Source organism: Schistocerca cancellata, chromosome 6 (genome assembly GCF_023864275.1).
Source record: "Schistocerca cancellata isolate TAMUIC-IGC-003103 chromosome 6, iqSchCanc2.1, whole genome shotgun sequence".
Taxonomy (NCBI): Eukaryota; Metazoa; Arthropoda; class Insecta; order Orthoptera; family Acrididae; genus Schistocerca; species Schistocerca cancellata.
In genome coordinates, this window is record NC_064631.1 from 441048786 (window position 1) to 441073941 (window position 25156).

The following is a 25156-nucleotide window of genomic DNA, read 5'->3' on the forward strand; positions in this document are numbered from 1 at the left end:
GATAACATCTGTAGGCACCCTATAAGTTCTATACATGAGGGTAAGTCAATTATTATCTACAAACTAATTACAAAATTTTATTGTAATCAAATAGGAAACTTACAAGAACATCATTTTTTGACATAGTCTCCTTGCATTTCAACGCACCTGGTCCATCATTGTACAAGCTTCCTGATGCCCTCATAAAAGAAGATTGTTAGTTGAGCAGCAAGTCAGGAATGCACCACTTCTTTCACTGCTTTGCTGAGGCAAATCAACAGCCCCTTAATGCCTGTTTGAGTTGACCAAACAAGTCATTGTCAGAAAGGGCAAGATCAGGACTATATGGAGGATGATCCAGTACTTCAAATTAGAGTTTCTGGAACGTTTCAGCAATGTGGGCTGCAGTATGTGAACTGGCATTGTCATGCAACAACACAACACCTTTTGACAGCAGTCATTGGTGTTTGCTTCAAATTGCAAGCTTTAGCCTGGCAGTAGGCATTTCACTGTAATGTACAATGTTTATTGTTGTGCCCCTTTCCCCATAATTTTCCATTACTCGTGCATCCCAAAAAACCGTAACCACCAGTTACCTGCAGATGGTTGGGTCTTGAACTTCCTCTTGCACGGCGAATTTGGATGTTTCCATTCCATACTCTACCATTTACTCCCCAGCTCATAATGATATGTGAGTTGTTTTGGGACCCACCTTACACAAAGTTAATGAAACCCAAGTCTGTAATGGATGATTTCATAGGCAGAACCGTGACTAATTTGCAGATGATGTGCCACTTTGTCAATAGTTAATCATCTGTCTAAGAGAATCATTTCATGCTAACACTCAATGGTTTCTTCATTTGTGGTGGTAAACAGTCATCCAGCTCCTCTATCATGCGCAACACTTGTGAGACCTTTTTGGAATTTTTCAATCCATTCGTAGACACTCTGTTGTGGCAAAACATTGTTCCTGTACTGTAGGAAAAGTCTTTGATGAATTTTGGCCCCTGATACACCTTCTGACCATAAAACACGGATCACTGAACGTTGCTCTTCATTGATGCAAATAGACAATGGGGCGGCCATGATTAACAGCATGGCAGCAACAATGAAACTATCCTAGAAGCTTGAAAATTGGGAAGATATCACAACAAATAAACAAAGCGTGTGTCATCAATGTAAAACGACAGTACAACCAAAATAAACAAAAATATTTGGATAATAATTGTGTATAATAATTGACTTACCCTCGTACAAGAAATATAATAAGGATTTTACAGATTATCAGAACTTGTCTTCAATGTAGGCTTACAACCAAATTTGCAATTGCACTATTATTGGGAAAACACAAATTTTGAAACATAAAAGTTACATATTACATGCAAAAAAATCTCTGAGCTTTGACAAAATAAAAACGGCCATATTAATTTCAATAACAAACCAAAAGACAAAAGTTACACATTGTGCATAATGCTTAATATTTAATTAAATTACCTTTTCAGACTTTATGTCTTGTCTGAAAACTTAGGAGACAGAGACAATGGACAATGAAATGCTTTCAAGTTTTTGCAGTTCTATCCCAAATAGAAAAAAGCCAAACTTGAGATATGAAAATTATGCTGTTGTTTTGAGTTAAAAGCATAGTTGATTCACAAAACTGTTCACATCAAAATTACTTTTATTATTTGTCAAGTCTGATATGGAAAATGAACCACAGATGCAACATATTCATAGAAAAACACAATACTGTAAAACATCTGTTTTACAGTCAGTGTGGAAAACACATCCAAATCAAATGAAGTATATCAATGTCAGCACAACATAAACATCATATTCCCATAAATAATTACCAATTACCAATAGTTACTGTAAGCATGATTCTCAACATGTATGTTTTACATTTTTCTAGTTTTTGTAGTAGTATTAATCTGTCTGAAAAGTGTGTAAACTAAAACCAGAATAACAAATTCAGCCTGAACCTGGAGGTTTTGTGAGATCTTTACCATATCGATGCAGATGACATACTTGGTTGTCATAGACACAAGGACGAGGGTGTTTGTTGAAGGTAACTCTACAAACTGTTGTCATCATTAATGTACGTGAATATTGTAATCAGTTTTGAAAGTGTATCAGAATCTGGAATTAAACCATACGGTAGAAAATGACATCATGGCCCAGACTATTTATTTAAAAGCAAACTTCAAACATAAACCTGCTACCAGAACCTATTTTTATAAGCTTGCACAAGAAGAAGCAGCAGCCTGGGAGATTATCATCAAAACAATTAATTCAGCTACTTCATTTTCAGACTGTCCAAATTTAGATACTTTGGGGTAGAAGACTGGTAGTAAAATTGAGTCACACCCAAATGTATTAGGACAGGTGAATGAAGCAACATTACACTATGGAGTTGGATAATGAATGCAACATTGTGATAACTGCAAGAATGTGTATGGACATTACCTGACATGTGCTTTGGTGGATGTCAGGTGGTGTAATGTTCATGGTCAGTCAGTGCTGACTTTGTTCTTTACATAAAGAAGGAGCAGTCTTATATCCCACTGCTTGTGACAGTGAGATCACAAGTGCTTCTATCGGAATCTTCTAGATGGCGAATAAAAGCTACAATTTGGTTTACTGTGGCAGTAATGGTATTTAAACAATCAACCATTGTCTGAGCTATGTCTTAAGGTCTTTTTACACGGCACCCTCAGATAACATTGCACCTATGTGCAATTTGATGTCTTTACCAGGTGTTATCATTCCAGACCGCCACTCATTCAACCATATTCTTCCATCCTACCCTCTGTCTCCATATAGCACTTCCTCTCTTCTCCCTCTTCTCATTCCTCCCTATGTATCTCTGTCTGTTTGCCCATCTTCCTCTGTAGTTACTTTTTTACTTGTCATATTTCTGTTGGTATTATCTAGTACATCTTTGCATTTGTATACTTTAGGTTAATCTGCCAACAGTCTTTGTCACATGTTTCTGTTCTTTACACACAATACACAGTGCTGATAATAAATTTTGATATCTGATGTACTGTCTTCCTTGAGGATATTACTATATTTACTGAAACAAATTTTACTTTTTATCGCATAATGTATTCTCTTTCCTCTTCATTAAATTCTTTATGCTTCATTTGGCCACAGTATAAACTTTGATTTAATTGACTATAGTGTTTCTCTTAGCAACTACAACTGACAAATCTTTTATTAAAGAATCCAAAAAATTCACTTTATTCATCATTATGTATTGATTCCGAAAAGATAAAAACTTACCTAGACTTCCCACCCAACATTTGCCGGCTTCAAAGTCAGGTGCATGGAGCTCAAATTCTTGAGTTTGTGGATCATATGTAGCTGTTAGTCTCATTCCTTTTGCATTTGTTCCATGTGAGATTTCAGTGAGGCCAAAACAACCTCCAGCCTTGTGAACACAAAAGCAATGAAACACAGCTACATTGTAATAATTAATAATGTTTCAGTAAAAAAAATGGTCCAGTTTTTTAGAAAACAAATCAGAAGCTAATACCCACTGATATCAGTTCGCTTTCAAGGAATCAAGGAAATGGTATCCATTACAAAGAAAAGCATAACAGAAACTTATTAAATATTAAGATATTAAAAAACTAGTGTAAATGTGCATGTTTCTTCAGCACCAATAATTTTTGTTTATTGTTATTTCTTCAGTGATACTCTTTGTTCTACCACAAAACCAAACACAAAATAAATGTAATATATCAATAAAATGATCACAAATAGCTATCAGTATAATGCGGATGGATATGTGTGTGTGTGCGAGTGTATACCTGTCCTTTTTTCCCCCTAAGGTAAGTCTTTCCGCTCCCGGGATTGGAATGACTCCTTACCCTCTCCCTTAAAACCCATATCCTTTTGTCTTTCCCTCTCCTTCCCTCTTTCCTGACGAGGCAACTGTTGGTTGCGAAAGCTAGAATTTTGTGTGTATGTTTGTGTCTGTTTGTGTGTCTATCGACCTGCCAGCGCTTTTGTTTGGTAAGTCTCATCATCTTTCTTTTTAAATATATTTTTCCCACGTGGAATGTTTCCCTCTATTATATTCATATCATTAATTTGGGTATATGCGGATGGATATGTGTGTGTGTGCGAGTGTATACCTGTCCTTTTTTCCCCCTAAGGTAAGTCTTTCCGCTCCCGGGATTGGAATGACTCCTTACCCTCTCCCTTAAAACCCATATCCTTTTGTCTTTCCCTCTCCTTCCCTCTTTCCTGACGAGGCAACCGTTGGTTGCGAAAGCTAGAATTTTGTGTGTATGTTTGTGTCTGTTTGTGTGTCTATCGACCTGCCAGCGCTTTTGTTTGGTAAGTCTCATCATCTTTCTTTTTAAATATATTTTTCCCACGTGGAATGTTTCCCTCTATTATATTCATATCAGTATAATAATTAAGAAGGAATTCAATGAAGACAAAGAGAACGACAGAGGAAAACTACCACATCAGAAGATGAATATATGAGCCACCCATTATTTGTACTTTTGTTTGACATCTTAAAATATGTTATTGCTTCATTGATGGAGTACAATTATCATATTTTATGATGCTTATAACTACACGACTGTATTTTATGTGCTACGAAAACAGGAAGCAGAAAGTTGTCTTTCAGTGCCAACACTGCCACTATTAGATGCTCCAAGCAGAAGATATACTTTTTTGATGCACCTCATTGTTTGCTATTTTCACAGTAATAATCTAATGAAACAATGTTCACCTGTGGCACTCTAGAACAGAAGATGTCACAAATTTAGTTTATTATTTGTGTTATTTTCCCAAAACTTTTCACCAATTGTGTCACAGCTTGTGTGTAATGAAGATTTGTGATTACCACTGAAAATTTGTATTATATTGTGAATATTAAACTAAATTTATACTTTTTTGAAACTTTTGGTAACAGCATCTTCATTCAAAAGCAATTAGCCCTAATTTCAATGTGTATTTATATAATAAAATGGGTTTTTCAGAATTTTCAGATGTTCATGAGTGTAATACTTGACTTATTTCATAGCAAATTGTGACTTGCAGTTGTGTGTTCTGCAAAACTTTGGCAGCAATATATTTTCAGAAAATAATTTTCCCTTTATTGTAGTGTGGGAATTTATGTGCATTGTGGGTATTTGTGTGATTAATGCATTATTTTCATTTTTTTTCTGCTTGAAATGTTTTCTTCCAAGTCAATATTTTAAATTTTGTGATTGTAACATAAACGTTGCTCCTACAAACTCAACTGCTGTGTTGTGATACTATGTTTTGCACAAATTATAATTTTGTATCAAGTTACATTTGTTAGTATCATTTTTTCAAAGTCACTGTATTTTCCTAAGATACATGTATATAATAATATAGAAGTATTTGCCATAATTATCAGTTTGAATAGATTAGCGTCAGTCATAATTTGTTGTCAGTATCCTTTACGGAAGTAGCCAGGAGCAGTACATTCTGCATGACAATGTATAACTTGACTCATTCTATGTCCCTGAGGGCTCTCCTTCGTAATGTGAGTTACAAAACAGAATGTACAAATGATTGAATGTATGAATGCATTTAGTTTCCTACATCTACAGCAATTAATAGTGTTGACACTGACATACATTAACAGTTTTTGACACTGTTATACAAGTTGGTTAGTGAGCATAGCTTCAATAATCCCATTTTTTCTCTCCCTAATTTTACACAAAATACTTTCGTAGTTGTAGTAGCTTGAAATATTAAAGGAAACTCACAATTCCTGTAGTGTAACAAGCCCTAAAACTAAAGCACTGTCTGTGGGGCTAATTTAAAATTAATTATTTACTGCTCATTGCACCAGTCAGAATGCAGCGTCACTGTGACTTCTGTTCTCACACAGGATGAGATAGTGGCTGTTTGTAAGTGGTTGGAAATCACTTGACTGCCATCAAGCAATTGGAAACTGCTTTGAATGGGTATGAAGTGTGAATTGCCAATAGTCCTGTACATCTACATCTGCATCTACATATGTACACTGAAAACAATTGTGATGTGCATGGCTGTGGGTACTTAGGATTGTACGACTTGCTTCGGTTTCTAGATGGTCCAACCACATATGGAATGCATGAGAATGACTATTAAATGCCATAGAGCTCACTGTAATTAGTCTTATTAGCATAATTAGTGGAATTAGTCTTCGCAGTCTCTATGGCAGTGATACCTATGAGAATGAAGAATACATATAGATTCATCAATTAATACTTGAAAATTTATTAATAGGCTGTTGTGGGATAATTTGCCTCTATCTTCAAGTGTACACCAGTTCAGGTTTTTCAACATTTAGGTGGCACTCTCCTGTGAGTCCAACAAACATATATGACAATATGTACTCCCTTTCTTTGTACATGTTCAATGTCCCTGGCTAGTCATATTTTCTTTCAAGAGGCTTTTGATGACTACACATCACAAACAGCCTTGTGCATCGCAGAAGTAGCAAGAATGCATTTCACTGCAGTAGAAAGCAGCTATGAGAAACATGAATGTGAGATTTTGGAGAAAACAGAAAAGATCCATGAAACTTTTAATAAAGAATTAAAAACAGTCAGAGAAGCAGTCACATCTGAAGTGGAAAAAGTTAAACAAGAGGTGTTGTTGTTGTTGTTGTCTTCAGTCCTGAGACTGGTTTGATGCAGCTCTCCATGCTACTCTATCCTGTGCAAGCTTCTTCATCTCCCAGTACCTACTGCAACCTACGTCCTTCTGAATCTGCTTAGTGTATTCATCTCTTGGTCTCCCCCTGCGATTTTTACCCTCCACGCTGCCTTCCAATACTAAATTGGTGATCCCTTGATGCCTCAGAACATGTCCTACCAACCGATCCCTTCTTCTGGCCAAGTCGTGCCACAAACTTCTCTTCTCCCCAATCCTATTCAAGGACAAGGACATTAAAGGACATTAAAGCTCAAATAAAAGCAATTCCTGTTTGAACCCCCAAGGTTGATGATTGAACATTGCAAGACTTGTGAGCAGAACTCAGTTTGTTGAGATCACAAGGCAGGAGCATCACACAGGCAAACTTCACAATAACTATTGATGGCATGAGGGCAGAAGTAACAACAGGTACCTGTAGGATAAATGACAGCATGATTCAACTCAAGCAATTTTCTGCATTTATACCTGAAAAACACAATGTGGATCCAGTGTTATTTATAAAGTCTTTTCACTGTGTACTGCTGAAAACTTGGACCAAAAATCAGAAGATCAGATTTGTTAGAGGCTCTATGCAATGTGATTCGGCTTTGTGAGCAACAGAAGCCACTGACACAATTCAGATGTACCAAGATTCTGTAGGAGCATTTTTGTCAAAATACTGATGATGCAGAGTTCAAGAGAAGTCATACAGGAATCTTTCAATTCAGAATATTTAAGACAAGTGACATGTCATGGATATTTATGAAAGTGACAATATTATGAAAAGGAAAGTTGCAACTCAGCATATAGTGCGGATGCTGAGTCCCAGATAGGCACAACAAAAATACTGTCACAAATAGTGTATAGGAAAGTCATTGTTGAGTGACTGTGGAAGCTACTGGATGACTGAGACAGAATTTATAGTTGGTGAGATAAATGACAGTTAGCTCTAAATGTAGAAAAAATAAGTTAATTCACATGAGTAACAAACACTCTCCTGTAATTTTTAGTCACATAAATTAAATATCTAGGTGTAAGATTGCAAAGTGATTTAAAATGGGACAAGCATATAAGAATCGTAACAGGAAAGGCAAATGGTCTACTTTGCTTTGTTGGGATAATTCTGGGAAAGTGTATTTAATCTATAAAGGAGACTGCATGAAGAATACTAGTGCATTCTTGAGTTACTGTTCAGTTGTTTGGATTAGAGGAAGGTACTGAAGAAATTCAGAAGTGTGCTTGCGGTGTATTACAGAGACACTTTGTGAACTCAAATAGGAATCTGTGGAGGGAAGATGAAGTTCTTTTCATAAAACTCAATTGATAAATCTTCTGGTAAACCTTCCGGGATGTAAGGTCGTGGTCCATGAAACTCTTCAGCTCCTAAAGTTTCGTCCAGAGCTGCGCTGGACATCTCCAGAGGGGTGTTTCTCCTCTTGCCGACTGACGGGTCGGACATCTGAGAGCGACTTATATATCGTAGAAAGTGGGCGTGGCCAGAGTTACACGTGATATGCAGAGATAATCTTTGTCAGAGATAAAACTTAACTATCGATCGTAATCTCGTCACGGATAAAACTGTCTACATCTAAATCTACATCGCAGTGCAGTGCAGCTCTGGACGAAACGTTAGGAGCTGAAGAGTTTCATGGACCACGACCTTACATCCCGGAAGGTTTACCAGAAGATATGTCATCCAGTCATGAAAGCCTTCATACTATGATCAATTGATAAAATTTAGAGAATTGGCATTAGTTGCTGACTGAAGAATGATTTCACTGCCACCAATGTACATTTCACGTAAGGATCACAAAGACAAGATAAGAGAAACCAGGGAGTGTGTGGAACCATATACATAGTCACTTTTCCTTTTCTCCTTCTGTGAGTGAAACAGAAATGGAATTGACTAGTAGTGGTAAAGTTACCCTCCACATTACACAGTGTGGTGGCGTGCAGAGAATGTATTAGATACTGATGTAGATGCAGTTGTTTTACATGGTCCACAGTCAGCCAAAGTCAATGCAGAAAGAAAAAGAATGAAGTCACAAACCCAGTTGATGAGTCTTTGTCTTTATGGAAGCTTATGTCATTGACTGCATAGACAATGAAAAAAAAAGTAAACTTGATAAGGAATATTTTTTGGTAAGGAAAACATACTTTCTAAAACACAAGATTAGTCACTGAGTATCAGGGAAAAAAACAAAAGTATAAGAGAACAAACAAGAGTGAACACTGAAATGAAAATAAAATGGCAGTGGGCCATGGAAAGCAGAAAGGAAAATTTATGGTAGATGGACCAAGGGAATTCTCTGCTGCAGTTCAGCTGATAATAAAAGACAAGGTGGATGGATGATGTAACAAAACATGGTGGAACAACACTGATGTGAACAGCTGAAGCAGTTAATGTATGGAAAAGTCTAAGGAATGCCTTTATCCAACAACTGATGTCAGTGGATGCTGTGGTAGTTGATTTAGTTTTGTTAGTGATGATGGTGAATTGAGGTAACAATGCAAGAATTGATGAAGTGATGAGTCTGAGGACATTAAGCTTCAATTACACATCAGTCAACAGATATAAAACTTGCTAATGAAGAGAAAGAAATGAGAGGGTGTGTGTGTGTGTTATAATAGTGAACTATAGAGCGATTCAAAGTGAGTGGGACAAAAAGAAAGTATTCCTGTGACTACAGTAATGACTTTATTTCAGAAATACACACATAGACTCAAAGGCTGGCAACAATAAAACAATGAAAAGTTGCCATTGTTGTTCAATGTTGGTGTTAGTATTCAAAATAGTGGCATGCATGATAGAAAAGGCACACTGTGTCATATAATATGTAAAAACATAATCTATAATTATTGTCCAAAGATATATTTGGACAAGTTTTGTAAAGTGGCGCCATATTGTCACAAGACTGCTAGATGGGGAAAGCATTTCAAGAAGACAGGATGCATATGCAAGAAGTAAACCACAGGATAGCCATTCATTTAAACTAAAGCAGTGGAAAACATTCATATGATCTATGAAAGAAGCCCCAGTAAATGCATGCATTGCGCCAACAGACAAACGAATGTGTCACAACCAACACTGTGGCATGTGTTATGCAAATGTCTGCAGTTCAAAGCTTACAGAATTGAAATGTTGCAAGCACTAAAACCAACTGGTAAACCAAACTGAAGACAATAATGCATTGATTTTCAGTTATAGATGCAGGTGGATCATTTTGTAAACAGATTTGCATTCTCTGTTGAAGCCATATTTCACTCAAGTGGCAAAGTGAACAAGCATGATTTGAGAATATGGGATACACAAAACCTCCATGCCTTTCTGGAACATGAATGTGTTTCTCCAAAACTTTATGTTTTCTGCAACATAACCAACTGGAGAGTCTTTGGTTCTTTCTTTTTCACAGTATGTACGGTACCTTTAAAGGCATAACCTAATATTGATAAGCTTTCTCACTGGTTGTTGCCTCAGCTGAGAGAAAAGGTACATAACATCATGTTGCAGCAGGATGGAGTCTCACCACATTTGCATAACCTTGTATGTAGTCATCTCAATGAACATCTTCCACAGTGTTTGATAAGTCTTGCTGCTCATGTTGTGATTCCCCAGGTCACCTGACTTTGCACCAATGAATTTTTTTCTTCCGCAGTTGTGTGAATGACGTGATTTAATATCCCCATTTGTGCAGGACTTACAGCATCTAAGGCATCAGACAATCAGCACATTTAACTCCATTGATTAGGCTACATTAAAACAGGTCTGTTTTACCAGATAGACCTCTGCCACATCACAAATGGTGCCCACATCAAACATCTGTGAATGTTCATTGCCAGAGTTAACCCTTTCAGCTTACATATATGCTCCTGAAATAAAGTCATTAGTATAGTCATATGAACACTTTCTTTTTGCACCCTTCATTTTCAGTCAGTCTGTATAATAGTGAAGTAACATAACTACAGTGCTACTCTGTACATGTGATTATGTATTCTTCCACATAACTTAACGCATCCAACATTATGAAATTTAATAAAAATAAATAAACATACATAGATACTATGTATTACCACTTTATATAATGCTTGCTATGTTACATAAATAATACTTACCTTCCCTTGATCAACTTCTTCAACAAACTTATAGTGCCTTGGAGTACCCATGCCACGGATGGTATTTATGTAAAATCCAAAGTTAATGTTTGTCTTAACAGCAAGTGATGGATCATAGTGATATATTGCAGCCAGATATGCACCAGGCTAAATTAAGCACAACATAGTGTTACATAGACACAATATAACAGATTCATTACTGTCACATATTTCTTTGTTGATGGTTTTACACAAGCAGAGTTAACATGAGTGAAAAATAAGAACAACCAACTATACAAATGTGAAGAACCCATATCCAGAGAATTGAAGATGTACAGAAAATAATACAATGAATTTCAGACTGTCTGAATTGAGGTACAGGGTCAAAGAGAATATGAGGGGAACAAAAGATGGATGCAGATGCTGAAAGACGTCAGGGAGAGGAAGAGAAGAAACTGGAATGAGGGACAATTGCTTAGCTTCATCAACCAAATGAGATCAACAGGGCCAAAAGCATAATATACATTAATATCATCACCTATGCCTTTGATTTTCTTTGCAGTAGCAGTTTTTTCCCATCCTCTTCAAAATATGCCAACCTTTTTTCCTATAAATATGGGATCAGAACTTTAAAAGCAGCCCCACTATCATGTAAATTAGGATGCTGGACCCCTGTCAGTAGACAAAATATAGCTGGTTGAAATTTGACACTGAGGCCAGTATGCAACTAGAACCAACTGAAGTGCCTCCTCAAAGTAATAGATAGCCAGTCTCATTCTTGATAAAGAAACTTCCCCATCTGAATCACTTGATCTGATGGCCTTAACTTTGTCACTCTGCACCTCAAGCCATTCAGTCTTCCTTCTCCAAGTGAATGTAATAGCACACAGGGAATGGCACATATTGGCACATTGACTCCTTAATATGTCTCACTGTTGACTGTATCAGTTGTTTCATGCTCCACAATTACCATGTGTCTCTATGCTTAGCAGATGAGACATATTCAGCTAATCATAGTAAATGTAGAAAGGAAAATTGGTAAATTATCTCTGCTGAGGATAATTACATTACACTATGCAGACAACTCAGATATAACACTTGTCCCTTCAATTAATTCTAATTATATCATGATTTTTATTTGGCTTAGTCATTGGTTTGGTTTTTCTTGTGGTCATTGCAGTGTACTTGTGGGGACTGGGATTTCACATAACTGTTGCAGTGGTATGTGGTCTCAAGGGCATTTTCATGCTACGGTAATTGGTCATATTGCTATGAACCCACACACCAGGCCCTTTTTAATTTTAATTATTTATTTATTTTTGGGGGGTGGGGGTTCATTTTATCCAGTCAGCCAGTTTCCTATGCTACCCTGTTTTTCCTTCTTCAGTTATGTAGTGTACTGGTTCCATTTATGTTTCCATATTTCACATTAAGTATGGCATTTCCATTCCTGTTTGGTTTGCTGATTGTCTCCACCTATAACTTTTCTCCCAAATAAATATCAGTTTGTAGTTTTAAGTGATAATGATGTGGAAGTTAAATGTACAGTGTTGGTATATAAATATCCTGGACTTTTGTAGTTCAGTACTGTAATGAGAATTCCAGTATATTGCACAGGTGGTGTCAAAATTAAGATATAATTTTGTACAAGCTTAAGATTTCTTATAAATAATAAGCTTATCTTTCTTGAAAAAGGAATTTCAGTTTGCCCACAAATACTATTTGACACATATGGCACCTACAGTTCACTTGTACAAAAAGCAATTAATTCATTTGGAGTTGTGGTGAAGAAGAAGCATTCACTCTAGATATAACTAGATTTTCAGCATATCCTATTAGCATTATACCTACATTTGTATGCTTAGTAATACATGTGTATACACTGCAGGAAAAAATTGCAGTACCAGAAAATAATTAATGTGAAGTAATGAAATTTTGGGAATATATTTGTCTAGGGCACAGTTTTAAGTGATTAACATTGCATGTTCACAGGTCAATCTGAGCATGAGATAAGCCACTGTAAATGTTAAATGGTGGTACAACAATACCCGGTGTAACTGCCAGAATGTTGAATGCAAGGATGAAAATATGCATGCGTTGGGTTGTACAGGTGCCAGATATCTGTCAGCGGGATTGAGCTCCGTGTCTGTTGCACTTGATCGGTCAATACATGGATGATTATCACTTTTTGTGGATGATGCTGTAGTTGTCATCTGATGATGGCCCATATGTACTCAATAGCTGACAAATTTGTTGATCGAGCAGGGCTAGGTAACATGTTGGTATTTTGTAGAGCATGCTGGGTTACAACAGTGGTATGTGGGTGAGCGATAACCTCTTGGAAAACATCTCCCCAGGAATGTTGTTTATAAATGGCACTACAAAAGGTTGAACCACCTCAGTGATGTACAGTTTTGCTGTCAGGGTGCATGGGATAACCATGAGAGTGATCCTGCTGTCACACATAATTACATCCCGGACCGTAACTCGAGGTGTAGGTCCAGTGTGTCTAGCTCACAGATAGGTGGATTGTAGGCCCCTGACTGGCCACCTCCTGACAGATGCATAGCCATCAATGGCACCAAGGCAGAAACAGATTTCATCAGAAAACACAACACACATTGTTGCATCACTGTGGTGTCAACTGCTGCACAAATTGCTGCTGCAGATGCAGTATGATCTACCAGAGCCGTACGCCAAACACAATGGTCTTCCCTCTCAGTAGTGCCATCCGGAGCCTGATCTTCTTGTGACCGTACATTCTCATGACCACTGCTGCCAGCAATCATGTACAGTGGCAATATTCTTGACAAGTCTTTCTGCAGTATCACAGAAGGAACATCCAGCTTCTCACAGCTCTATAACACAATCGCCTTGAAACTCAGTGAGGAGTCAATAAATGTGTATTTGTCACTTTAAAATCATTCTTGGCTAACATCAACCCACCATGTCCAATCTCCAAGGTAACTAATACTAACAACCAATACAGAGTGTATTTAAAGCAAAAATGATTTGCATCATCATAGAGGCATTACTAGTACAAGTCTTACATGACTGGTGTGAAATTGGAATAGATGTCATCTTTCAGATTCAGAAACACGTCTACCAACTTTCTTTTATGTCATACAACTCCTTCTTGATGTTGTTGTTTTTTGCCATCAGTGTACTTCTGTTAGATTTCTTTCTGCACAAGTTTTCAATTACTAATTACCAACTGTCAGGTCACACAACACAATAAAAAAAATATTTGACATTTTTCAATGTATATGTTGCCTCCTTATCCATCCACTGGACACATTCTGTTTCCATCTTTGTTGTATCTTGTACGCCCTGTATTTGATTTTACACTAATTCTGCTGCACATTTTGTAAGAAAAAGATCCCTAATGTGGAGAATGTTCAAGTGTCATAACAAGGAGATGAAGATGGAATACTGATCCCAGAAGGAAGAAAAATAGGGAAGAAGAATGATGATATGATTAATAAGTTTATAATTAATGACTTTTGAGTTTTATTGATGTGTTGCATACACTAACGTAATTGTCACAACTAGATTTTTTAAAACAAAACAGGCAGATACTCTTTGTAGGGATACCCTTAACAGATAAAGGCCCATGCTGATTCAGTTCAGATAGTGTCTACATGAATTTTTACACTCATAATTTCTCTAGCTTTTTCTTTCAAACACTATGATTTTGGCAGAATCTTGTGCATAAATTTTATCTGTGAAGTTCCCTCTTAGTATACTTCTCAATACACTGTATTAAGTATTATGTTATCATATAACTACAATTGTGTAAAAAAATTCTCAAATTCAAAAGAATAATAATTAAATTACGGAACACAGTTTTTGTACAAAATTATCATTTAGAAAGTTCTAGAAAGAGAGTATGGAACATCAAAATCAAGACATTATTGACGTAATAAACATACACATCAACAGTAATGTATAACATAATGTGCTAAATAAAGTTATATAAGAAAAATAACTTTAGAGTTGAAACATTCATAAATGTTAGTAACCAAAATAAGTATGTAATTTAATAGAAATTTGCATAATTCAAAAGTAATTGTTAATCATGAAGATTTTATGAAATTTTGCATAAAAAAGAAAGTGAATAAGGAAACAAATAAAGTAATATGTTTACATCTTTCAATTTCTTGAGGTGGGGGGGGGGGGTGTCAGAGGTGGGGGGCAGGTGCCACAGCCTTGATAAATTTGAGGAAGATATTAGTCCATTACACTGTATTTTAAAATTATACTTTACTAAGCACTACTAGCGCTCATATTCAAGTGCTTGTGCAGCATATGTGGATACGCCATCATCAAAGTGCATGATCTCATAGTGTGTCAAAAAACCACACCTACACACTGCTGTTTATGGGGACCTTGTATGAGTGTATGGGTGTGGTTTGTAGAGACACATTGTAAAATCATGCACTTTGATGACTGTACAATGCATTATCACTCATGGCATGCAGTTATTATTTGACAAGAATGACATAGCCACATCTGTCATAGATGCACTTGAAGAAGAGCCATGGTTAGAACTGATAGTGCTTAGCAATGCACTAGTTAAAAAAAAGCTTGGTGGAGCAAAGTCTTTCTTCAGGTTTACTTCTTTACTCTAAAATTTACTGTCAGAATCAATTTTTTGTGAAAATATAATTTCTCATTATAACTTCAAAAATTATGAGTTCTAATAATGTAATTAATATAAAATATTGTTATATATCTAAAAACAAAGATTCTGTAACTTACCAAACGAAAGTGTTGGTATGTTGATAGAGACAATAACAAACACAAACACACACACACACACACACACACATATCCATCCGCACATATACAGACGCCACAATATTGTTACATATTTATATAAATGCTGGTGCAAAGCCAAATAAGTTAGTGATCAGTACTTAGTTAATCACTTATGACAGCTGTTGCTGGCCAGTTACAATTAGAAAACGCTAAAAGTACATAATAGGGTTTTTAAGCACATATATACAAGGGATTACTAAAGTTGGAATAATAATTAATCAACATGAATATAACTTTGAAAATTTTGACTAGTAAAAGTCCACTGGTGCTGTAGCTCAGTGTTTCATTCTGTGATTTTGAAAATATGATTTGGAACTCACAAAAAAATAAAAAAAATCCTCAATAACAATTGTATTTCATCAGATAAGTAAATTTTTTTAATCATAATTTCACATATTCTTCTTGTTGTAACATTAAGTGCTTACCAGAAAAATCATTTTACAATAATTATTTATAATGATCACATTACTGCACTGAATCTGGACAGAAGTCACACAACATTACTACTCACATTATTTGAAATGATTAGTAACATATACATCAGTTAATTCTACTAAGCAATTCTCCATTGGAGCAGACAGAGTTGACCACTGGCTAATCCTTTAAGCTCCTCTTAAACTGAACTTCATTAGCATTTAATTTTTTTATGGCTGCTGGAAAGTTATTGGACTGGACTGGACTGAAGTAAGGGGCTTTAAATCTTACAGATTATTCTCATTTTTAGTACTGATTCCAAGAACTGAGCTGTTGGCTTGAAAAAGTGATGTATTTTTCATGACAAATTTTGTCAAGGAGTAAAAGATATTGGGAAGCAGTAGTTAGAGAAATTTTGGTCTTATGTCAAAGCGGTAGGTGGATCAAAACAAAATATCCAGACACTCTGTGACCAAAATGGTACTGAAACAGAGGATGACACACTAAAGGCCAAAATACTAAATGCCTTTTTCCAAAGCTGTTTCACAGAGGAAGACTGCACTGTAGTTCCTTCTCTAGGTTGTCGCACAGATGACAGAATGGTAGATATCGAAATAGATGACAGAGGGATAGAGCAACAATTAAAATCGCTCAAAAGAGGAAAGGCCGCTGGACCTGATGAGATACCAGATCGATTTTTCACAGAGTATGCGAAGTAACTTGCTCCCCTCCTTACAGCGGTGTACCGTAGGGCCCTAGAAGAGCGTAGCATTCCAAAGGATTGGAAAAGGGCACAGGTCATCCCAGTTTTCAAGAAGGGACGTCGAACAGAGGTGCAGAACTATAGACCTATATCTCTAAAGTCGATCAGTTGTAGAATTTTGGAACATGTATTATGTTCGAGTATAATGACTTTTCCGCAGACTAGAAATCTACTCTGTAGGAATCAGCATGGCTTTTGAAAAAGACGATCGTGTGAAACCCAGCTCGCGCTATTCGTACACAAGACTCAGAGGGCCATAGACACGGGTTCCCAGGTAGATGCTGTGTTTCTTGACTTCTGCAAGGCGTTCGATACTGTTCCCCACAGTCGTTTAATGAACAAATTAAGAGCATATGGACTATCAGACCAATTGTGTGATTGGATTGAAGAATTCATAGATAACAGAACGCAGCATGTCATTCTCAATGGAGAGAAGTCTTCCGAAGTAAGAGTGACTTCAGGTGTGCCGCAGGGGAGTGTCGTAGGACCATTGCTATTCACAATATACATAAATGACCTTGTGGATGACATCGGAAGTTCACTGAGGCTTTTTGCAGATGATGCTGTGGTATATCAAGAGATTGTAACAATGGAAAATTGTACTGAAATGCAGGAGGATCTGCAGTGAATTGACACATGGTGCAGGGAATGGCAATTGAATCTCAGTGTAGACAAGTGTGATGTGCTGTGAATACATAGAAAGAAAGATTCCTTATTATTTAGCTACAAAATAGCAGGTCAGCAACTGGAAGCAGTTAATTCCATAAATTATCTGGGAGTACGCATTAGGAGTGATTTAAAATGGAATGATCATATAAAGTTGATCGTCGGTAAAGTAGATGTCAGACTGAGATTCATTGGAAGAATCCTAAGGAAATGCAATCCGAAAACAAAGGAAGTAGGTTACAGTACACTTGTTCGCCCACTGCTTGAATACTGCTCAGCAGTGTGGGATCCGTACCAGATAGGCTTGATAGAAGAGATAGAGAAGATCCAACGGAGAGCAGCATGCTTCATTACATGATCATTTAGTAATCATGAAAGCATTACAGAGATGATAGATAAACTCCAGTGGAAGACTCTGCAGGAGAGATGCTCAGTAGCTCGGTACGGGCTTTTGTTAAAGTTTCGAGAACATACCTTCACTGAGGAGTCAAGCAGTATAGTGCTCCCTCCTACATATATCTCACAAAGAAACCATGAGGATAAAATCAGACAGATTAGAGCCCACACAGAGGCATACCGACAATCCTTCTTTCCACGAACAATACGAGACTGGAATAGGAGGGAGAACTAATAGAGGTACTCAAGATACCCTCCGTCACACACCATCAGGTGGCTTGCGGAGTATGGGTGTAGATGTAGAGTCCATAATTCCATAAACAGGTCTCTGCAGCGTGTTCCTGAGTTCACAACCCCAGATAATTCTTATTACACAATTTTGAACTCAGAAAACTTTACATTTGCTTGATGATTTACCGTAAAAATTAATACTGTATGACATTATGGAATGAAAGTAAGCATAGTAAACTAGGTTTTTTAAAATTTTTATATTACCTGTGTCAGACAACATTCACATTGCAAACAGAGATTTGTTTAGGCACTTCAGCAGTTTTGTGGAATGTTTCACCAAGTTAAACTTATTACACATCTGCAATCCCAAGAATTTAACGCTGTCAACAACTTCTATCTTTTTGTCGCCATATTTTAGGCATATACTGGCTAGAAACCCCTTAAAATATCTAAACTGTGTGTAGTGTGTTTTCTCAAAGTTTAGACACCAACAACTGGCTAGGAACCATTTACTAATGCCTATGAAAATTTCATTAACTGATTTTTCTAAGACTATATTTGATTTGCTACTTATTGCAATGTTTGTATAATTTGGAAACAAAACAAACTTGGCATATGGTAATGTTACAGATGAAAGTTCATTAATATACACAAGAAAAAGTAAAGGCTCTAAGATGTAACACTATGGGACACATCATGCAATTAGCCCCTACTTGGATGATGTCTGATAGCTTAATACATGTCTCTCTTCTAATGACCCCCTTTGTTTCCTGCCAGAGAAAAAGGATTTGAACCATTTTACAGAATTTCCTGTTACACCACAATATTCTAATTTATTTAAAAGAACATTGTGATTTACAAAGTCAAATGCCTTTGACAGATCAGAAAATATACGAGTAGCCTGCAATTTGTTGCCTAATGAATTAAATACTTTGTCACTGTATGTGCATGTAGCCTTCTCAATATCAGAACCATGAACTGTGACTTTGACAATATATTATTTTGTTGTCATATGGTTAAAGAGCCAATAGTATATTACCCATTCTAATTTTTTTTGAGAATCTTGGCAAAATTGAAATTGGGCACATACTTGATGGTATACCTATACCTCCTTTCTTAACTTCAGCACACTTCAGCCATTCAAGAAATGTTCCACTGATAAATTGATGGTCACCCTATGATTTAATATATTGTTAAATGCAGAACGACACTCTTTAATTAACTTTGTTGATATTTTATCATACTCACTAGAATGTTTTGATTTTAAAGTTTTTTATGGTGGAAATTGCTTACTGTTCCTCATGAGAGTCATACTCATATCAGTGAAGCTATTTTTGTGACTGGTCTGTGATATTTCATGGTAGCAGCTACCGAACATAACAACTCCATCTCTTCTGTAACCGTTATGAAATGCTTGTTAAAAAGTTTTACAACAGTGCATACATCTGTAACTAATATATCATTTACTCTTAATACTATCTGCTCGTCTTTAACAATTATTAACAATATCACATACTCTGACAAACTGACGATGCCGATTGTATGGAAAACATATTGAAAGGCAAATAAAGATTCTATTCTATTCTGTTCTATTCTTAGTAATCTTTGATTTCTGCACCTTTTCAGTGAAAAGCGTAAACACTACAGTGTATTACTATTTATTTATTTGCTATAAGAGTTTAGAAGTTATTAAATTTAGTATGTATAGATTTACTTGTTACTGATACTTTTAACTTTTTAACTTGAAAACAAATGTATGTTTAAATTTTTTACTTACTTAATATTTTTGCGAACATGAAAAGACTTAGGCAATATTTCCACTTAGTGCCATGAAATGCAGCTCTCTTTAAAGATGGATAAATTTATGAGATAATGAATATTAGAAAGAGAAGGAACCAATAGTGTCTAATAACAACATTAGTGGTAAACATCTTGAATATCTATTTAAGGTTGATACTGAGAAGTGATATGAAATCAGTAATTTGGATGACAAGTGGCAGATTTAGATGAAGGAAGGGTTATCAGAAAGTGGAGTGCACCTTAAACAAAATTGCATACAAGATGATAGGGCAACCAATTCTAGAATATTGTTCCAGTGTTTAGAGTCCTTATCATGAAGACATGACAATAGACTTTGAACATATTCAGAGATACACTGCCAGGACAATAACAACAAGATACAGCTCATATGAAAGTGTATCAGAGCTGCTCAGTGAAATTAAATTAATGTCCTATGGAAAAAGATGACATTGCTACAAAACCTGTTTAGTAAATTTATTGAACCTGTATTCAAAAAAGACTGTGAGGCTATTACACTGCCATCATTGTATATCTCATATAGGGGTCATGCAAGCTAGATAAGAGACACTGTGATGTGCATAGAGGCATATCCTTACCTCACTCAGTAAGTGAATGTAATGGGACATAATCTACAATAGTTTACAAAGTAGTCTCTGCCAAGCACTATACAGTTACTTATGGAATATATATGCAGATTTATAACTTTAGTACAAACACCCTTAGTCTCTGGGGATGGACATTAGATTTAAATGCTCATGAATTTTTCTCTTATGTTTCACATTCTTCAGGATCTTCAAACTTTGGGTCTACATAGAGAACAGTGTATTTAATTTGATCTAATCCAAACAACTAGATTTGTCTACAATATGAGAATGCATTTCTTATGGTTTTATCAGTTTTTCAAAATACTTATATCTGTAGGTGAGAAAGAATTCAGCCTTTTACAATACAGATTTCTAGAAAAGAACTGTCCCAATTCACATAATTTTTGTGCTTATCATCAAGAAACAGAATAAACTGTTGCAGTAACCCAAATTTTTAGAGTGTAGCTTTGTAAAATTCTTCTTTTTGAATGTCAGGTCAAGATGGCATCAAATTTATACTGATGGAACATATTATAAATGAATTAAACGCCTTGAACTATATAAAGTGTGAAATCTGCTGTTAAAAATCCAGGAATGTAAAATTATATGGAGATCAGAGAATCAGATCAATTTTATTACCAGTGCCTTATCATTTCTGGTTCCAATGACAAAATATATATTCTGATACAAAAGCGTATGATCAGTACTTTGTGTGTGTTTTCTTGAAGCATAACGTATGCTAGACGCCATACTGGACCATAAAAGCAAGGAGCATAATACTGGCTATGTTTAATCCACATATTCCTAACAAAATGTAAGCACAAAGTTCTCTGAGGTATGCCACCTTGATGTAGTGTTTTGAGCAAGTATTTTGACAGTGCAACTTTACCATCATCATCACATGGTACTTGATATATTGTGAGGCCAGGGATGCCACTACTCATTTTAAATGCACTAATTACATCATCCTTTCACCTTTCAAGTGACATATCACTGTAAGCAATCCATTCACAAGTGCTTCTGGTTCATATAACCTGCTGAAAGTGACATTTGATCCACATTGGTAACCTGGTGTTAAGATGGATAAACGGGAATAGGTTCCCTTGCTTCAGGACTCAATTGAACATGTCACCATTCTTTCACTGATTTTAGCAAAACATCCCAGATCTTACTGAAAGAAGGTTTTTTGCTAATCTGATCTCAGTTGCCTCACTTACGGCACTGTCACAGAACCTTGACACTTGTCAAGGAGATCTGTTGGACTAAGGTCTATGGAGTGCCTAAGTCCTGAACATTGTTGAAAAACAGCTGATTTGCTTGGCTGCACCAAATGTTTGTGGAGTTTATTCTGCTGGCATCAGATCTTCACTGTTCTAATAGTTTCATTAGATCACACATCAGCCAAACTATTAAAACAGTGCATGTCTGATGCCAGGACAATACTGTTTACAAATGGCAGTGGAAAATGTGAGAGTTTATAAAATATAACCAACATTTCTGCATTAAATTAGTTACACAGTTCTCTGACCTTGAGTATCATAAATATTAAGCTGACTCCATAAGTAACAAAGGTAAACAGTTTCTAAAATAACCCTTTTCCCAGTAAATAATAGTATTTACAATAGTACATATCTTACCTTGCGAGGATCTTCTGTCATCTCTTTCATTGTTAAGTTCTGAAGTTCTTTTAAACGATACATTCTCTTTATAGCCAAGTGTCGTTCCTCATCTAAACTTAGTTTCTTACTTGGATGTTGGAACACTGGATCCTCTTCAAACAATTTCCATATTTTCATCTGTTCTTTCCAGAGAAACAATTAATACATGACAGTATGCAGACATTTACATTGTCTTGATGTATAGATTTGTAGCTATTTAAGTTTTTATTTGATATGCATAACATAAATTCATGACTACTGCATGTTCATTATATTCGGGAAGATGGAGGATCAAATTCCAATTCACCCACGCAGAGTTAGATTTTCCATCAGTTCCCTAAATAGTTTATGTTAAATGTAGGTAATATTTCATTAAAAAGAATATGGCTGAATCATCCCACAATCTAGGCTTGTACTCCATCTCTAATGACATAGATGGGATGTTAAACCCTAACCTTTCTTCGTTTCCTTCATTAGTTCCTAACTGTTTTCCTTAGTGCTACAAATTGCTCACATCAAAGTGGTGCTCAGTGAAACAAAAGAAATATTATATGAATGTGGTGTCTGTTCTTTAGAACATATCCAAAAGAACAGACAATAAATGTTGTATATTGAGGTGAGGATGGCCAGTGATTTCTTCAGTGCAGATGCACACTAGGTGCGAATTCTTACAGATGGGAGTCAGCAAAACAACACTAGTGATTAGGATAATGGACAAGAGGCACTACATTTGTAATGTGTGGCTAAGCTGAGAATGTGGGTCTGGCAGGAGGTGTCCCACGGTAGTCCGTGAATTTGCAGTGACATCCAGATGGCAATGTGGTCAGTGCACATGCCTCTTAAGCAGAAGATCTGTGTTTGTCTCCTGATCTGGCACAAATTTTCAACTTTCCCCTTTGATTTAAATCAATGTCCACTCACAGCCAATGACTGTAACTCCTTTTTGTCTTAAAAGAAAGACTACAGTTCCACACAGAAGCACAAATGTTGTGAGCTGCCTCTAGAAGCCTTTATATCTCTAATAAACTAAAAAGTAAGAGCAGATTGGACAGACTTATTGTTTCTCCATTTAACTCTTCATACCCTCACATCTGCACAAATAATGGCATACCTACAACTACAATGCATCAAATAACATTCGACAAAACACAAATGGTTAACACTTTCCTAGTAACAAATTAATGTGAGTGTAATCAAAAATGATAAAGACTTATTTAGCAACCTAATTATCAAAAGTGGTATCCCAGCTCACAAATATTACCTTGTATTTCAACATTTCAGGATCTTCTAAGAGTAGCTTCAGAGATTTCCAGTCAAAAGAAGCTTTTCTACGATATTTGTCAAGAGGGCTGGGCAGGAAATCAGGCAACAGTTCAGATCCCATTCTTTCTTAGACAAAATTCTGAAAAATGCAAATCAAAGGTTATTTAAAAATAGTCATATCCAACTTACCTCAAATGGGGTACTAGGTCTGGATACTTCAAAATCTGCACACAAACTGAACAATAACTATACCAACCAATGACAGGAGTACAGTTACCATGAGATTGGGGTTGCTGTTATAGAGCACAGGATTCATCAGTTTTGTAACTTAAGATTATTTTTCATTCTATTTATTAACTCATATGCATGTCACCTGTCACTCTATCCCTCCTTCTCCCCCATCCCACCCCCTCACACCTCTCTCTCTTTCTCAGACGTCTTCTCAAAGTACATTCCTTCAAGTTATGTGAACTGGCGCACCATCATAAACTGCTTTCTTTATAGGCTCCACAATGATATACTTACATGGGAAAGATCACAAATTATACCTAAAGATTTTTTAACATAAAAAAAAGAAACCACATGGTTTGTAAAGAGGAGGGAGTATGTTTTAGATATCCTGTGGGCAGCATTTTATTTTTAAGTTATTTTAAAATCTGGATTTGCTATCTATAAGGCCAGCAACTGAAAGTCAATGCAACGGGTTAGCGATATCTGGTTGCAAACTGGCTTGCAATGCAGCTCCGCACACGGTGCAACTCTGCAATGAGAAACTGCAGTTGCCATTTGCGAGTGTGGAGGAGAAGGAGTATTGTTTGTTGTACATGAGCATCTTTTAATTACATAGGACATGTCAAGTGCAAATTCAAGCGCAGAAGAAGATGTGGTCCTCTATTATTATTACTTACAAATGAAAAAAAGAAGGAAATTCTGGATTCATCCATATGTACATGTGTACAAAGAAGCGTAAACTGCAGGCTGTTTGTAGCAACAAAGGAGCTGCAACAAACAGATTCAAAATTCATTGTTTTTTTTTATAGAGTGAGTAAACATAGCTACAGTGATTTGGTGCATCTGATTTCACCCACCATAACACAGTGAAATATGAAAATGAGGGAATGTGTCAGTGCATAAGAATGGATATTAATCACTTTGAGGTAAGAGGGTTCTCATTTATTTTATACACAAATAATAACATTTCATCAAACGTACATACTGATTACTGTGTTTTATAAGTAGCTTTCTTCACTTTCAAGCTGCACTGTCAGAACCTTCCACTGATTGTCGACCAACTGTTGGGTGAACTACCTTGTAAAACTGACAGGTGGCACTATTGTCTTGGTTACTGTTCTCTATCTTCACCTGATTCAATAGTGACACTGCTTGATTGGGATCCCAACGACTGCATAACAGCTATTGGGACAAACAGTGGTGGAGTAGGCATCTGGTTCATGATTTCATCGATTAACTGTAATACTCTACGTTTGAGTATTTTTATTTGTTGCTCATTCATTTCATCCAGCTCAGACAACAAGCTAAGAAGAAACAGTTTCCTATCTTCTCTCCTCGGGTTGTGGGGCTTAGACTACTGTGAGTCAATGTTGGCCTTCTTGGCTTTAATAAACTTGTGGCGTCTCTGGCACAGAGTGCCCTGTGTTTGATTCTGATCTCTTTGAAATGCTCTGTTCTATGCCTCTCGGCGCACAATTTGTGTACTGCCTGCCGACCCACCTGAGCTTCGCTTACGCATGGCTGATCAAGCTTAAGCTGTCATTCATCACTGACACTGCCTGTCATAGACGACTCCTCCATCA

General features: G+C 36.3%; 2 protein-coding genes across 2 annotated transcripts in view; both read right to left on the bottom strand.

Moving 5' to 3' along the window:
* The window catches only part of LOC126088375 (peroxisomal acyl-coenzyme A oxidase 3-like), a 151557-nt gene extending 139909 nt beyond the window's left edge, over window positions 1–11648 (bottom strand). Inside the window, exons 1-5 of the mRNA XM_049906514.1 lie at window positions 11485–11648; window positions 11236–11328; window positions 10968–11037; window positions 10768–10914; window positions 3262–3409 (exon numbers count right to left, since the gene is read on the bottom strand). Coding sequence (XP_049762471.1) covers window positions 3262–3409; window positions 10768–10914; window positions 10968–11037; window positions 11236–11328; window positions 11485–11648 — 622 coding nt within the window. The remainder of the gene's footprint in view (window positions 1–3261; window positions 3410–10767; window positions 10915–10967; window positions 11038–11235; window positions 11329–11484) is intronic.
* Window positions 11649–15677: 4029 nt separating this feature from the next.
* The window catches only part of LOC126088376 (peroxisomal acyl-coenzyme A oxidase 3-like), a 65382-nt gene continuing 55903 nt past the window's right edge, over window positions 15678–25156 (bottom strand). The window contains exons 2-4 of the mRNA XM_049906515.1: window positions 23341–23481; window positions 22059–22217; window positions 15678–15716 (exon numbers count right to left, since the gene is read on the bottom strand). Of these exons, the coding sequence (XP_049762472.1) occupies window positions 15678–15716; window positions 22059–22217; window positions 23341–23463 (321 nt within the window). The 5' untranslated portion in view covers window positions 23464–23481. The remainder of the gene's footprint in view (window positions 15717–22058; window positions 22218–23340; window positions 23482–25156) is intronic.